Source organism: Fistularia commersonii, chromosome 8 (genome assembly GCF_037954325.1).
Source record: "Fistularia commersonii isolate RoL2024-O1a breed Wild chromosome 8, RoL_Fcom_v1.0, whole genome shotgun sequence".
Classification (NCBI taxonomy): domain Eukaryota; kingdom Metazoa; phylum Chordata; class Actinopteri; order Syngnathiformes; family Fistulariidae; genus Fistularia; species Fistularia commersonii.
Genome location: NC_141291.1, coordinates 428,736 through 444,763, shown reverse-complemented (window position 1 = coordinate 444,763; position 16,028 = coordinate 428,736). Strand labels below are relative to the sequence as shown.

The window sequence follows — 16,028 nt, the reverse complement described above, 5'->3', positions numbered from 1 at the left end:
TCTTTACAGCACTGAACACCAGATTTCCAACGATCAGATGTTGGATTCTACATCTTGGAAATCATCATCGGCGTGATCAGCAGTCACCCGGGAGCGAGAAGATTGCGACCTGCAGCTTGAGGGCGCGTGGTGTTTGGCAGAGGGACCTCCCGGATCTTGGCGTGTGAGGCGTGGCGGCGGATGGTCCACTCACCCGTCAGGTTCCAGTCGTACAGCTCAAGGATGTCCTGGAACAGGTAGGAGGCGAACAACTCCAGGCCTCGGACGCAGTAGTTCTGGGAGCAGAGGAGAAGAGGGTCGGAAGGCGCCGTGATGGGATCCAACTTTGCAGCCAAGAACCGCGAGCTAACGATGAGGCACGGTGTGTGCGATGAAGCTCAGCCGGACGGAGGAACCAAAGACGGACACGTAACAACCACAGCGGCGTCATAATTTAGTGTAAATCCAGCGCGAGTGTTTAGCACTGAAGGTCACTGGTTGGATTTCCACAGCGTGGAGTCTCCGCAGGGGTTCCTCGGGGTCCCACCCATGCAGGAGCTTCAGCGGAGAGCCTAAATTCTCAGAACATGTGAATGACAGGGGAGGACGTCTGCGTCTCTACACGAGGTGAATGAGAGGGTGAACGGGAGCGCGTCGTCCAATCACAGCGGGGGTAGGCTCAGCGGCCCGGCGACCCCGAGTGCAGGACAAACGGCGAAGACGAATGAATGAAGAACACGATGTTGTAAACCTGACAGAGTAGGCGCCCGCTCAGGCAAGAGTGGATGTGCACTGTGTGTGCACGGTGCACGTCCGGCCGTGTGGATGCGGCTGAGGCTGACGGCGGCGCCCGTCCGTCTTTCGCCATGCAGACGCACCATGTTAGCGGCGCAGCGACGGCCCTTGATGGAACGAAATCCACTGCCCCGGACTTTATCGACTAAGCCGCTTTGCCGATGCAATCGGAATGCGCGGGTTTTAAAACCAGGAGAAGAGTCCCCGCTCCTTCTTCTACATGGATTACCCGGGCACAAAGGTGTGAGGAGGGGCGACATGGAGCTCGGCGCCGTCGCTCCGGATAAAAACAAAGACAGGAGTGGGAAGTAGACGTGGAGATAAAGCAGGGTTTTACTGACCTCTGGTGTCATCTCCTCTATGAAGTGGATGGTGTAATCTATATTGAAGCGGATCACCCGGCACAATGGGATCTGCGATAATGAAGAAGAAGCAGAAGAAGGGGGCGGCGCTCGTTACTCTCAAGGAAGACACTCATTAAGACCCCATCCCTGACAAAACCCAGCGTACGTCCGAGCTGGAAGACGTCTGGGCGCCCCGGGAACCGCCCGACGCTGCACGGGCAAATTTGGCAAGTGTGTAAAGATGTAGTTTCATGCAGCGTACACACACATACATCTGTGTGTGTGGACCTGGCACTTGACATTTAAGTAACTCAAATATTGCTAAACAGATAAGCCCGCTCTTCTTTGTTTAATCTCCCCAGTTACACGGTCTTTGTTGTCAGAGCGGGGGGGGCCATTCTGGGAGATTAACCTGTGAGCTACATTTATTCTGGCCCATTCCGCCGGCTAACTAGCAGAGGCTAATAGCGCCATGCTCCAAGGTTTTTCTAATCCCCGCACCGCCGCCAAAGTGTTTACCCTGGCTTTTAACAAGGGCCGTTTAAATTATCCAGTTCAAATCGTGGCTAATCCTCGGGACATGTTTTTTTCCAGGGAGCGCTCACGCTCAAACACACACACACACACACACACACACATATTGACCGACTGACTTAATATTCTGGGGCGGGTACGTTTGGCTAAAAATGAGAGAGTGCGGATGCAGCCAACGCAACAAAAAATAAATAAAATAAAAAATATAACGTATGCCGCCTCTCCAGAAGGCGGGTTCCGGCGGTGCCCTATTGATTCGTCGCTCGCTTTTCAACTTCCCACGGCTCAAACCACTGCAGGAAGCAGCCACGCTTTCAAGTCCCAACCGCTAATGTTTGACAGTCACTGATGGGGCTTTTTGTCAGAGAGAGAGAGAGAGAGAGAGAGACATAGATAGAGACATAGATAGAGAGAGAGAGAGAGAGAGAGAGAGACATAGATAGAGACATAGATAGAGAGAGAGAGAGAGAGAAAGCTCTGCAACAAGGTCAGAGAGGAGTAGGTTTGGGAGACGAGGAGTCGAACCCCTGGCCAGAGGAGCGAAGGGAAGGTCTCGTTGTGAGAGATTCTGCAGAATCCGAGGGAAAGGAAACCAACTGTGAAAGCTTGGTGAACACACACACACACACACACACACACACTCAGTTACCACACTGTCTGATGGAGATGAAGTTCCTCCATTTGATCTGTGATTATTTTAGATTTGTCTGCTCCGAACCCAGAGGCCGGGCCTTTGCACTTCAGGCCATTAACTCTTCCTCCGCTTATCGACGGGGTTTTGGGACGAGGGGCTTTAATTGGGTAACGCCGTTCGATCGCCGCGCCTGCGCCATTGATCATCAGACAGTAAAGGTCGCGCCGGTGAAGGGGGGGGGCGAGGGTCTGAGTTTTTCCCGGATGCACACCAGAAAAAGTCACACTTAAAACGCCAACGATGGGTCGGTCATTTGTACAAGACGCTGGCCTGAGGCTTCCTTTAAAAATAAAACAATAAATATTTCATGCAAACACACATACATATATATATATATATATATATATATATATATATATATATATATATATATATCCCTGCATGCTGCCCGAGTATTTCTGTACGTACAACAGCCCCCGGGGTGTCAAAGCACACACTGAGGCTGTCAGAGCCCCGGTGAACCTCCTGCCTCATTCTTTGTAAAGTCTGACAGAATCTGTCATATATACACCTGTCAAGGAAAAAGCGCCGTGACAACTGCCACGAGGAGGAGGAGGAGGAGGAGGAGGAGGAGGACGCCAGACCGAGTCCTCGGTGGTGGCATTTGTTGGTGTAAAATTCATGCGGCGGTGGCTTACATTGGTGAGGGGGGTGTGGGAGAAGAGGGAGAAGCCTTCAAACAGGTACTCGTGGTCATCGTATTCGATCACCGTCGGCCTGTCGGTCTGAAAAAGAGCGGCGGCGCGGTGACACACTCGGTGATTGATGCGTCCGTGACAGCGCAAACACAACCCGTCCTGCAGGGGAGGGGCATCCATTATTTACTGCATGCTTTATTACAGGGGGAGGGGGCGCCGCTGTCAAAAACACAGATCTCATTATATTGTTTTTCTTGTCCCGAGGAGCGGACCAGCTGCGGACGGACGCCTCCCCCTGGAGGCGCCTTCTGGACTCGTCCGGCCGAAGCCGGGCCCCGTGGCAGAGCGGCCGCGGGCCGGACCGCTCGGCTCGGGTTGCCATGGAGAGGACAGGGTCGAGGGAATCAGCCTGCACGCCGCCACGTGACTGAACTTCACATTCATATATCTATAATTTTGTGATTAGGCGCTGACTTCATACCAGGAAGTTGGTGGGCGGTGACACGGTGATCCGGTAGTGGAACAGTTTCCCCGCGTTGTTGTTCATCTGCCGGCAATGTTTCACCGGCTGGGGGGGGAAACAAAACAAACATCCTGGGTTTGAATGATGCACTGTTTCATTGTATTTTTATATTTTCAATTGTCTTATCAATTACTTGAATCCCCAAAAATGTACATCAATGACACTCTAATTTTCCTTGAGACGCAAGCCTGCTCTTCAGGCGGCAGCACTTTGCACCCTCTAGTGTTTTAAAGCGGTACCACCGCTGGCGCTGCAGGGGCGCAGCTCAGACGCAGAGGGGGTTCGGACGCCCTCCGAATGGAAAAAATAAAATAAAAAAAGATGGCCAATTTGATGTGGGATGTTACAGACATATGAACTTTAAATCATCTCAGATCATGGAACGTAACCTAACCAGGGAAATGTGAACGTCGCGTCTTCCCGGGGATACCCGCGCCGTCTCATCAAATGAAAAAGAGACTAGCCGCTGCCAACCGGCGTCCTTGCTACGCCGCAATGATGAAGCTCCAAGGTTACGAGAGGGTGATTTATTCCGGCGGAGTCATACCTCCTCCCCCGGGTAGATGCTGTGGCGGATCCCTGTCCGTCTGGCCTTGGCGCTGCACTTACACAAGGGGCCGTCGTTCATCTGCTCACAGAGGAAACACGTAAATCAGGGCGCTGGGAGAGGAGCTCCGAGGTTCACCGGGGTTCCCCGGCTTTGGGAACAGCTTCTTTTGGGAACAAAAAGAATGACTGATGTTTCTGCAACAATCAGCGTAGCTGCTTGTAAGTGGGAGTGGGTTTGGACTTGTGTGTACACACACACACACCCACAAAAAGCAAGAAGGTCCCTGGTTGGATTCCAGCAGATGGCCTTCCTGTGTGGCGTGTCCGTGTTCTATCTCCAGGCTCCTCCCACGGTCCAAAAGCATGCAGGAGGGTCACCGGAGCCCCTACTTTGTCCAGATGTGTGAGTGAGAGGGCGAATGGTTGTCAATGAAGACACCTGGACAATTTCAGGGTCCACGATGAAGCTCCTGCCTGGTTTCGGAGGAGAACCCTGAGGAACCCCACGCAGACCCGAGGAAAACATGGAGACTCCACACAGAACGGCCGCCCGTGGGAATCCAACCAGGGAGCTCCTTACCGGGAGGGTGAAAATCTAAGCACTGCGCAGCCATTTTACTGAGTCTTGCTCGGAGTCCCGTGTCCAGGGTGAGCAGCAGCCCGTGAAGAGGACGGAGACCCACCTGTCCCGGGTCGTTGTACCACAGCTCCTCGTGCAGCCGGTCGGGGTGAGCCTTCTTCCTCTTGATCTCGGCGATGACGTCGAACACCTCGGAGTCGGAGCTGCTGGAGCAGGAGCTCCCTTCGCCGTCCGACTCGCAGTCCGAGTCGCTGCTGCTGTCGTCTGAACCCCCCGACCCCCGCAAGAGAGAAAAAGCCACCAAAAAGGTCTTTAATCACACCGCCGTTCGGGGGGATGACAGAGGAAACACAATTTGCGAGGATAAGCTGCGCCCGGCTGTGCCCCTCGCCAGCCGTTGTGCAAAGTGTCAGCGCAGCAATCTGTCAGGGAGCTTTTAAAGCGCGCCGACTGTACGGCCGCTTCTGACAGCCCCTTGTCGGGAAATAATTGTTCACGCGGCGCTGATGATGCAGCAGAGGGCCGGGTGCGTTCCCTAATTTAGGTGTGTTTTGACGGGGTTCTTCGGGGTTAAGGCGGGACGCCGACGCACCGAATCACGCGGGAAACATAAGGAGAGGAAAAAAAAAGGGGGTTCTAAGTGAAGGTACTCCGAGGATGTAGGTGCACAGCTGGTGACCTACGGGTCAACGTCACGTCACGCTACCAACCACCTTCTCACCAACGCTGAGCCTCGGGCGCCGGCGGGACGATCTACAGAAGCCCTACATACCCCCGGGACCGAGCACTTGGATGCAACGAGGCGGAAACACTGCCTTTTACTGGGCAAGAGGGTGAGAGTACTAGAAGGTGAGAGGTGATATTCTGCACGCCCAACTGCTCCGGACGGTCTGGAAATCCTGCACCTCCAAATCCGAGGCGTCGGTCCTCAGCCGGATCGGGGAGGAGATTCTGCTCCGAGCGGAGGATTCAAACATCTGGGGTTTTGCTCAGGAGAGGGAGGATGGAGCCGGAGATGGACACAGATGGATTCTTCGTCGGTCCGTCGTGGCAAAGGAGCGGAGAGGAAAGATGAAGCTCTGGATTTAGTGGTCGATTGACATGTCAACCGGCTGTGGGTGGAGACCCAAAGACCCAGATCATGGACACAGGTTTCCTCCCCAGGGGGTCCAGGCTCTCCCTTAGAAGTAGGGTGAGGAGCTCCTCCCAGGAGGGGCTCAGAGCAGGGCTACTGCTCCTCCACATCCAGAGGATGTAGACCAGATGAAGAGGTGCTAGAAGAGCAGGACCAAGTGGACAGAGAGAGGGACGTCTGCGTCTCCCCAAAGACCTAACCCAGGATGAGCGGCAGAAGACGGTTAGATGGATGGACATTAGGTGGCAACTTCTCCAGGCCTCACGAGGGTCCTATTCAGACCTCCAGACACAAACTTGTCGGGAACATTTTTCACTCTGGGTGAGATTGCCTTCATTAAGACTCCGAGAGAGCCAATCTGGTTGACAGCGCCGCAGATACCATCGTGAACACCCAGATGAATCTCTGTCGCGGCCTAATGCACTGCTGAGGAGACGGCGGAGGGGTTTTTGTTTTTTCCTCTGCGTGCATGTAAATAAGGACAGCTTGCCGACAGACGTAGGGAATTGTCTCCCGTTCGGCGGCGCTCCTTCAAAATGGCAGCAGGTGAGGATTCATCACGACGCAGCCGGGACGGGGAGGAAGGGAAATAGATAACCCGACATGGTGTTTGACACCCCTCCTGGTGAGGCGGGGCCCCGGTTGCCACGGCGACCTAACAGACGACTCAGACCGACCGCTGATCTCCATTACAAATCCGAACGGGTTCCGATCACAGCGAGGCATTCGTTCGGTTTCCGCCGGTGCTCGGCCTCAGGAGGCCTCAGTAGGCCTCAGGGGTCGCAGGAGGCCTCAGGAGGCCTCAGTAGGCCTCAGGGGTCGCAGGGTCGCTGGAGCCAATCCCTGCCGCTGCTGGACACACAACCGTTCACCCTCTCAGCCACACATCTGGACAACGCAGGGTCTCCGCCGAACCTCCTGCATGAGTTTGGACTGTGGGAGGAACCTGGAGAACACTGAGGAACTCCACGGGGAAACCATGGAGACTCCAAGCAGGGACCTTCTCCCTGGTCGGGGGGGTTTATCCGGTTTCCTCTCTGCATCCAAACTCACGCGGCAGAAGGTTGGAACGACAGGGTGAATGTTCGTATGCCTCGATACGATGAGGCCCCGTGATGGGTCCGGGCCTGGGGCTCGGCTGGACCCCCATGACAGCCTGGACAAGCTCCAGCATCCCCGCAACCCTGAGTGCAGGCCCAGCAGTGGACCATCAATGAATGAATGAATTTCCCTTTTTGAAGATTTAATTCCACTTTTTCTTGCTAGAATTTCCTGACACTGCACAATCATGGTTTCTGCTCTCCTTCCTGCGGGGTCACCCACCTGGATCCTCGTCCAGCTTGGTCTTGGGCGGCTCCCACTTGGGCCTGGCCTCCTTGGCGCGCTCCTGCCTCCGGCCCAGCTCCTCCTCGAAGCGCTGGTAGAGGTCTCGGAGCTTGCTGGTGCCCACCACGGTGGAGTCTCCCTGGACACCAGGGCAGGACAGTCAGACCCCAATGTGTTCAGACCTCAGAGAACAAACAGGAGGTGTGTGATCACCGCCCATACACCTCTTATTTTAGGACGACCTGCAAACCCTGGACCTCAAAGATCCCTCAATCACACACACACACACACACACACACACACACACACACACACACACACACACACACACACACACACACACACACACACACACACACACACACACACACACACACACACACACACACACACACACACACACACACACACACACACACACACACGCACGTGCACACGCCCTTCAAAGACAGATACCATCTGCTGTCATCGCAGAGGAGGAATGTGCCTATTAAAGCTGGACCAAATCCGAGGCGGCCTTTAAGTGATCTTTGGCTGTATCAAAGGGCCGCAGCTCATCAGGAGGAGCATCCAAAGGTCTACTATCAGAAGAAACATCCTGAAGATCCAGCCACATCAGAGGGGCTTTGAAAGGCCAGACGGTGATTTTTGCAAAGAGCCACTTAGGAGAGGTTGAGATGGCAACTCTGGGCCGAGAGGCCAGGAAGCACGCCGCTGCCTGAGGAGGGATCTCGCCGCCCTCATGGCTATCTGCTGGGGCTTCTGAGGAACCAGGATGCACCTCAGAGGGGCCTCAATCTTGGACATAAATAAAAAAACATCCACTAAGGACCAGACAGATATTCTTGGAGCCTAGAATGTGATCTTAGAGTTGCTGCTTCCAGAACATTCCTAGCATCAGGTCTGCTCCCCTGCCATCGTCCACTCCAGGTTTCCGCTCAAACACAGGAGGTGCTGATGACCTTGCAAGCACAGTTTGCCTCCACTCAGCTGATCTCAGGTGACCTCCTCCCCAGGGGGAGCCATCACGAGCTGCAACACCTCTCAGCCCTCAGGCGTCTTACTCGGCTTCGCCGCCCGATCTTCTCCACCTCTCGCCCAACATCTCATTAAGACGGACCTTCCACAAGATCCATTTCCCTCTTCTGCCTCCTCTCCCTTCAAACTCTTTCTTCAATGACTGGTTTTCCGAGCCATCCTTTCTCCACATCTTTCCTGCCTCTCACAGCTCTTCATCACCTCATCTGCCTTTGGAATCCTCAACATTCCTGAGAAACCACATTTCAAGCGCTCTCCAAGTCAGATGTTACTAACTATGGTGAACATAGCAGCGTCCCGTTCCTGAGAAGGTTCTCTAGCTCCCGTGGAGCTGATTTGTCCAGAGCGAACCTTCTCTTGGTGTCACATCCAGATTCCTCTGTGATGGAGCGACTGAGGAGCCCTGTATGATAAACCCATCTTGGAGCTCCTTTCTTCTACTGATGACCCCTTCCTCTCCCTCTCTGCACCCACCACCTCCAGGAGCCTCTGAAGGTCCTCTGCTGATGGTCCTCTGCCAGGACCACGGTACCGTCCGCATAGTGCAACTTCAAGACATTCTGCCCTCCTACTTTCAAACCTTTTTGGTCTTCCAGAGCTCTGAGGATCATTTCACGATCATGGTCGAGAAGATCCAGAGACCTAACGCGGCCTGTCCTACACCTCTCACCGCACTCTCCATCGGTCCATCTGCCCGGTTCCGGCACGAGCCCGGCAGGAGATCTTTGTTTGCAAAGACCTCCAAACAGGTACCTCCGACCTAACTTCTTCTCAGGCTCTTGTATAATCTCTCTGAACGGCCGCTCTCTGCTACGGCGCTCAAACCAATTTAGCACCTGTGACGCCGACCTCCTCTACAAATCCAAAATAACGTTCTCCACTTTCAGCAGTTCATCTACTCCTAGATAGGACAGTTCAATCATCACCCGTCTGTGAAGAGAAAGTACCGACGGAGAACAGGTCAGATACAAGGACGGTGAAGTACCACTTGGTCCATGGGGTCGTTGGAGTAGAAGTTCTCGGCGTGGGTGCAGCGGATCCAGGCGGGTTTCAGAAGGTCCTCCTCCTTCTCCTCGTCCCCTTTCTCCTTGTCCTTCTCCCTCTCTCGGTCTTGCTCCCTCTCCCTCTCCCTCTCCCGCTCGGCGAAGGCCTCCTCGGGCTCTCGGCTCCTGACGGAGGAGTAGCTCCGCTCCCTGCTGGGGCCCAGGGAGCCCTCGGACCGCCGCTCGCGCTCGTCCTCCCAGCGGCCTCGCTTCCTGTCCCGGCTGCCGGAGCGGCTGCGGAGGAGGAACGAGGATCACGGTCAGCGCGGTGGAGTCCGAGCGTTCGCCTCCGCCAACCTGAAGACACGCGACCTGCCGGTGCCGCGACACGGAGCTGACAAAGCACGGATCGGTATCAACGGCGTGATGTTTCCTCTCTGTGTTGTTTTAAGCTGTTAGAATCACCAGGAGGTCAGAGGTGGACACCTGGTGATCCTTCACCCGCGGACGGAGCTCCGGACCCAGACGGACCGAGGCTCGCTATCCGGCCTGCACGGATCAATAAACTTGTTTTGGGGTTTTTTTGCATTTTGCATTCTCCGTTGGAGAGCCCTCATCTCAGCAGACCAGAGGAGCTGCGTTCTGGGGCTCCACCAGCAGATGTCACCATAAGCGCCGGCGCCGGACTCCTTCCTCTGCTCTCGGACGAGCTTCGATTTTGAATTCCGGGCCATCTGCCGGGAGTCCGCCCGGACACAAAGGCAGGAATCCAGAACAAAGGTGGCTGCGGTGAACACACCTTCTAAGAGATTTATTTATCTTCTAGAGTTGCATGGCGTTACATCAGGAGGAGGAGGTGAGGTCAGACCTCGGGCCAGAGAGCAGCAAGGGTTTGTCCATAGCTCCTCCTCACCACGACTCAGAACGGTGTTTGGGCAGCGGTGAGAACTACTGCCCGGCCAAGCATCCGGTCCACCGGATTCAGGAAAGGCACGGCTCCCTGAGGAGCTTCTGCGGTGGTGTTTCATCATCCGAGCACCAACCAAACCAACATTGACCTGGAGACTCTCCGGGTGTCTGCATCTCTTTTATTCCAAGATAGGAATAAAAACTGCAAGTTTTCCTGTCTGGTGCAGGATGGTGCAGGATGGTGCAGGATGGTGCAGGATGGTGTAGGATGGTGCAGGATGGTGTAGGATGATGTAGGATGGTGCAGGATGGTGCAGGATGGTGCAGGATGGTGTAGGATGGTGCAGGATGGTGCAGGATGGTGTAGGATGGTGTAGGATGGTGTAGGATGGTGCAGGATGGTGTAGGATGGTGTAGGATGGTGCAGGATAGTGTAGGATGGTGTAGGATGGTGCAGGATGGTGCAGTGTGCATCGCCGTGCCTGTTTGTGTCACAGGTGTTGCTGCGTAACAAGCAGTCAAAGCACAACACACCAAATATGCGTGTGTGTGTGTGTGTGTATGAGCACAGCAGAGTGTGTGTGTGTGTGTGTGTGTGTGTGTGTGTGTGTGTGTGTGTGTCACAAGCTGTTACAATTATGACTGACGCCCCCCTGGTGTTTCAGAAGCTTTTTCAGCTTGTGACCCTCCGGCCCCTGGGTGACGGGATCAGGCGGAGCAGCCGGGTCGGCGAGGACGGACATCCGGTTGTGTTACAGGAGAAAAGGGCAAGGGCTGGTTTCAGCCCGTCTCTGAGAAGGTCTCTGAGAAGGTCTGCTATGATTAGCAAAGATCTCCACAGATGAGACGAGGAGTTCTGCGCCCGGTGGTTTAAGGGACTCTCTTCCCTATTTTCAGGTTCAAACACATAAGGAGACAACAGTTTACAAACTAGGTTCTTCTTTCGTTTGGACGTTTTAATTCTTTCATTGGGTCTCCATCGCCCTTCTCCTGCGGTCAGGGCCAAGAGGCGGGGCTCACCCTGGACCTGTCAATCACAGGGCTCAGACGCCCGCTCACTGCTGCTGAAAAGGTATCTGACAAGCGAGATCATACTCGTAAACCCCGGTGCACGTTGGGGTGCACGTTGGGCGGCCGGCGCCATAAAGGACGGACGCAATAGGAATTAAAACGGCAAAGCGGCCGAGTATTTCAGGGTTGTTTTGGCAGCTCCGGGCAGGAGGGAGAGGAAATACTTCGGGAGGGCTGCTGCAGCCAAATTAGAAGGCATCTCTTCTGACAAAGTATCTCTGTTTGCTCTCTGTATTTTCTCAAAGATGGGATGCTGTTCTATACGTAACACCGTCTTCCAAAGCTTGGAGGTTATGTCAAATATTCCATAGGCCCTACCGCCACTAAGGGGTTTTCTACTGCTACCTGCTTGAAGTGAGAGGAGATCTCGTACCCGGCCAGCCAAGAAATCTCCATGAGCTTCAAGGGATTTAGAATTTTAAATATGGCAACTACATATGGCACAAATACATATGGCAACTTCGCTAAGTATTTGTGGATCAGCTGCCGAATGAAGGAGCGTTTACCTCCGCGGCCTCTTGCGGTGTCGGTCAGGGGACTGGGACCTCCGGCTGTCTCTGTGGCGATACCTCTCCCTGCATCACGTAGGTTTGGAAACGAGGAAGAGAAGAAGACATACCTTTATTGTCAGATTCAGTTCTGCACGGAGCACAACATCAGCTAAATTTGACCACAGCATTTAACCCCTCCAGCAGAAGGCAGCTAAGGAGCGGCGCCAGGGAGCAGTTGGGGGCACCTTGTATTGCTCAACGACCCCTGGACTGGCCGGTCCAGAGGTCGGCAACCCGCGGCTCTTCCATCTTTACACTGCGGCTCGGGAAAATAAATGATAAATATTGAATTGAAGTTTATTTCATTTGTTCAAATTCCTTTTTTTTTTTACTTTTAGTTCTAAGTTGGAAGATTATTGTGATCTTGAAATATTAAATAAAATGATATTTATTATTTTTCGCCGCTCAAAATAACGTCACACTGGTGGAAGCCGGTATACCCGCCAGCCGGTAAAGTCCTGATTTGCAGATATTGTGCGCAGAAGTTCAGGAGCAGAAGTCCCATAAACCAGGTAAAAGAAATATTTATGAAGATATTTTGCAAATATTTATTTTTTATTGTTTACTGACACAGTGATTTTTTCCCGATTTATTTTTAAAATTCAGATCAAGGCTCCGCTACACGCTCTGAAAGCCCAAAGCTCAAAATGAGTTCATTACATAGATAAAATTTAATTTTCTCTGCAATACTTTGTGAATTTCAGAAGCAACTCACTACACACTTGTTTATACAAAGTGTAAAGGTAATAAAAAGCAATTGTACAGTGGTACCTTTATTTTAGACGTCAAAAAGTAATTGCGGCTCCCGGTGTTTTCTTTTGCGAGGAAACCGGGTCCAAATGGCTCTTTGGGTGTTACGGGTTGCCGACCCCTGGACTAGGAGGAGCTCGGGAACCGAACCGGGAACCGCTAACCCCCCGGTCCCCCCGGCCCCCCAGGACCACGCTAACCCCCCCAAGCCCCCCCCATGAACATGTGACTTTGCCTACTGATCTCAGAGGAGAGTCGCGGGCGTACCTGCTCCGATCCCTGCTCCGGTGCCGCGGCGGGGTCCGGCCCCTGTCGTAGTCGGACCTGTAGCGCCCGCCCTCGGGCCTGCCGTGCCGGTCCGGGCTCCTCCCGCGGTCCTTCCTCTCCGGCGGGACGTCCATTTTGTGCCTGTCGGCGAAACCGTGGCTCTTCTGCCGGTGGTCGTCGTGGCGGTACCCTCTCTCGGGAGACCTCCGGCTCATGTCCACGGGCTTCTCGTACTTGTACTGCCCCCGTTGCCTGAAGCTGTGGTCGGGCTTGAAGGAGCCGGGGCTCTGGGCGTAGCCGGGACTGAAGGTGGGAGGGGGGAAGGGAGGATGGGGAGGATGGGGGTAACTCATGGAGTACGGAGGGTGGTAGCTCATGGACTGAGACGCCATCGGTGGAGGCATGGGTAGGTGCGGCAGCGGTGGCGGAGGCACGGGGGGCATCATGTAAGGATGGTAGGCGTTCTGCGGGGACACCTGGGGCCCCACTGCGGGACCGCCGGTGGAGCTCGGCAGGGGAGGAGGCGGGAAACTGGGCGGGGGGTCGGGGAAGCCCTGCCGGAGGGGGGGCTTGGGGAAAGGCGGGCGCACCGGGCAGGGGTTGAGAGGACCGGGGGTCTGGGCGGGCAGCGGAGGCGGGTACGGCGTGAAGTCCGAGTGCTGAGGCATGTAGCTGCTGTTGCCGTGGTAGCCTGAACCGGGAGGGGTCTGGGGGTCGTAATGGTAAGGGGGGACGGGGGGCTGCGGAGGGGGCGGCCTCAGGTTGGTCGGGCGGAAGTTTTGCAGGGAGCCGTGCTGGCCGGGGGGCATCCCTCCCCTCGGACACCCGCGGTCCTGGTGGAACGACATGACCGGGGACAGGAGAGTCCGCGCTCTTTCACCTCCAGACCGCAAGCGCCAGGCGTCACAGACCCTGCATGGAAGACGTGCGTCAACCTTTTGTCAGATCATTCACAACAGAGTAAAGTAAAAGGTAAAGAAAAATAACCGCATTTTTACACAGCATTAACTTCCAAACCCGCATCCGGCAGCGACGTAGTATAACTCCACTGTGCCCCTTCACCACTTATACATGTTTTCTGAGGGTTTGCAGTTTCCGAAATCTGCTACTTCATTCTAAATCATTGAAATGGTTTTATTTTTTTTCCACAGTTGATGGAACCGAAGCTGACAGATGGACAGGCTGACAAATGAGGTTAGATAGGAATCTCCATGGACCAAGATGTTTGCAGATGACAGAGGAACAGGTTGAGGAACATCTAGAGAGGTGGAGGTATGCTCTGGAAAGGAGAGGTGTAAAGGTTAGTCGCAGCAAGACAGAATATATGTGTGTGAATGAGAGGAACTCGGGTGGAACGGTGAGGCTCCAGGGAGTGGAGATCAAGAAGCTGGAGGATTTCAGCTACTTAGGGCCAACAGTCCAGAGCAACGGAGAGTGCGTAAAAGAGGGGAAGAGACGGGTCCAAGCAGGTTGGAATGGGTGGAGAAAAGTGTCAGGGGTAAGATAAGATAAGATAAGATAAGATAAGATAAGATAAGAACAACTTTATTAATCCCGAAGGAAATTGTTGTGCCAGAGTTACAGAAAATATACCAGTAATAAATAATAAAAAGAAAAAGGCAGAATTAGAAATAAAAATAAACTATAAACTATAAAGTGTCTCAGTGAAAATATAAAGTGTCTTAGTAAACAAGTGATAAAACTATAAGTGTCTTAGTAACAAGTGAGGTAAGGAGTGCACAATAGTATGATAAAAGGAAAAATTGTAGTGTAGCTGTTATGAAATGAAATATTGCACAGTTCTGAATATTGCACAGTGAGATGAAATATTGCACAGTTTTTGTTTTTTTTTTAGGTTAAAGATAGGTTTTTATGGTTGCCGGCGGCTGAATGGAGAGGAACGAAGGAACGAAGAGATAGAAGACTTTCAGCCAGAATAAAAGGAAAGGTGTACCAGACAGTGGTGAGACCAGATGATGTTTGGACTAGAAACTGTTCCAATGACCAAAAGACAGCAGGCAGAACTAGAGGCTGCAGAGATGAAGATGTTGAGGTTCTCTTTGGGAGTGACCAGGATGGAGAGGATCAGGAATGAGGCTATCAGAGGAACAGCACATGTTAGATGTTTTGGAGAGAAGGTCAGAGATGGCAGGGTCATGTACAGACCAGGGAGAGTCAATACTTTGACAGACGGATGCTGGAATTGGAGGTCTGGAGGAAGACCAAAGAGAAGATGGATGAACGCAGTGAGAGAGGAGATGACGGTAGTCGGTGTGAGAGAGGAGGATCCAGAGAAGAGGGTGAGATGGAGAAGGTGGATTCACTGTGGAGACCAAAAACAGCCCAAAGGAGAAGAAGAAGTTGATGGAACTGAGGCGCACATACAAAGGAGATAGCCCAAATGTTGCCCGTCTCCTCGTATCGTTCACATTAAGCCGTGTCTCCAAAAACGGTTTCAAACAAAGGGCGAAGCTCGGTGGACACAGTGTTTCCTCTGTAACGGAGGATTTACCGGGAACACGCACCGGTTCCCCTGAGAACCACAGCTAGCATCACTGCCGGGCAACACTTGCTAAAGCTGGCAACATAAAAAAACATTCAATATAAATAGAAAGAAATCCACGCAGACAAACCGCTGTAAGGGAAAAAACGCGTCGTTGGAGAAACTGCGGTAGCGTCATTTTATAACGACTGTGAGAAGAAGAAACGGGAGCTTGAATTAGAAACAAAAAGCGGTTCGACTAGCTTAGTTACCTGGGCTGCATGCTAGCGCCTTAGCTAACACAATCTAAAGGGAAGGAGAAAAAGACGTTACCTTCAGGATTAAGCAGCACTCTCGACGGGAGGACACCATTCCGCTGTGACCACCGACTAAAATGACGGTCTAAATTTGATTTAACGCGCTTTAAAATCCTGAAGTGCTGCGATGCAACGAGGTGAACCGCACGGTGTCCGGCCGCCCGTGTTTCCGCCCGGACGGCTGCCGGCGGCGCACACCGACGGACCCTCGCCGAGTGTGTGGTCCGTGGAGCACACACGGAGACCTTATCGCCCAACGCAAACGTCAGAAAAATACGTTTAAATACGCAAGTGTATGATTTATTAAAGTCATTACGAGCAGGTGGACGAAGCTGAGATTAAAACTGCGAGTCCTGATATCAGCGGCTCCCTGTAATGACCCGCTCTGTCCGGCAGGTGGCAGCAGAGAGTCGCCGCGGACCCGCATCCTGAGCGAGGCGATCTCCATGGCAACGCATTACATCTTGTGCAGGTTGAACGTTTGCCGTGTTTATCAGTTTAGGCTACTTAATGTTCCCGAATTACCGGGAATATGTCGTCCTCCATCTCCAAGGCCGGCCCAC

General features: G+C 53.3%; 1 protein-coding gene across 1 annotated transcript in view; it reads right to left on the bottom strand.

Annotated features, from left to right (window-relative positions):
- Nucleotides 1–15,651, bottom strand: part of drosha (drosha ribonuclease III) — a 93,542-nt gene extending 77,891 nt beyond the window's left edge. The window contains exons 1-11 of the mRNA XM_086150464.1: nucleotides 15,482–15,651; nucleotides 12,667–13,578; nucleotides 11,605–11,673; nucleotides 9,121–9,412; nucleotides 7,095–7,236; nucleotides 4,740–4,900; nucleotides 4,055–4,135; nucleotides 3,466–3,552; nucleotides 2,985–3,071; nucleotides 1,116–1,187; nucleotides 194–275 (exon numbers count right to left, since the gene is read on the bottom strand). Coding sequence (XP_086006590.1) covers nucleotides 194–275; nucleotides 1,116–1,187; nucleotides 2,985–3,071; nucleotides 3,466–3,552; nucleotides 4,055–4,135; nucleotides 4,740–4,900; nucleotides 7,095–7,236; nucleotides 9,121–9,412; nucleotides 11,605–11,673; nucleotides 12,667–13,514 — 1,921 coding nt within the window. The 5' untranslated portion in view covers nucleotides 13,515–13,578; nucleotides 15,482–15,651. The remainder of the gene's footprint in view (nucleotides 1–193; nucleotides 276–1,115; nucleotides 1,188–2,984; nucleotides 3,072–3,465; nucleotides 3,553–4,054; nucleotides 4,136–4,739; nucleotides 4,901–7,094; nucleotides 7,237–9,120; nucleotides 9,413–11,604; nucleotides 11,674–12,666; nucleotides 13,579–15,481) is intronic.
- Between the last annotated feature and the right edge of the window lie 377 nt (nucleotides 15,652–16,028).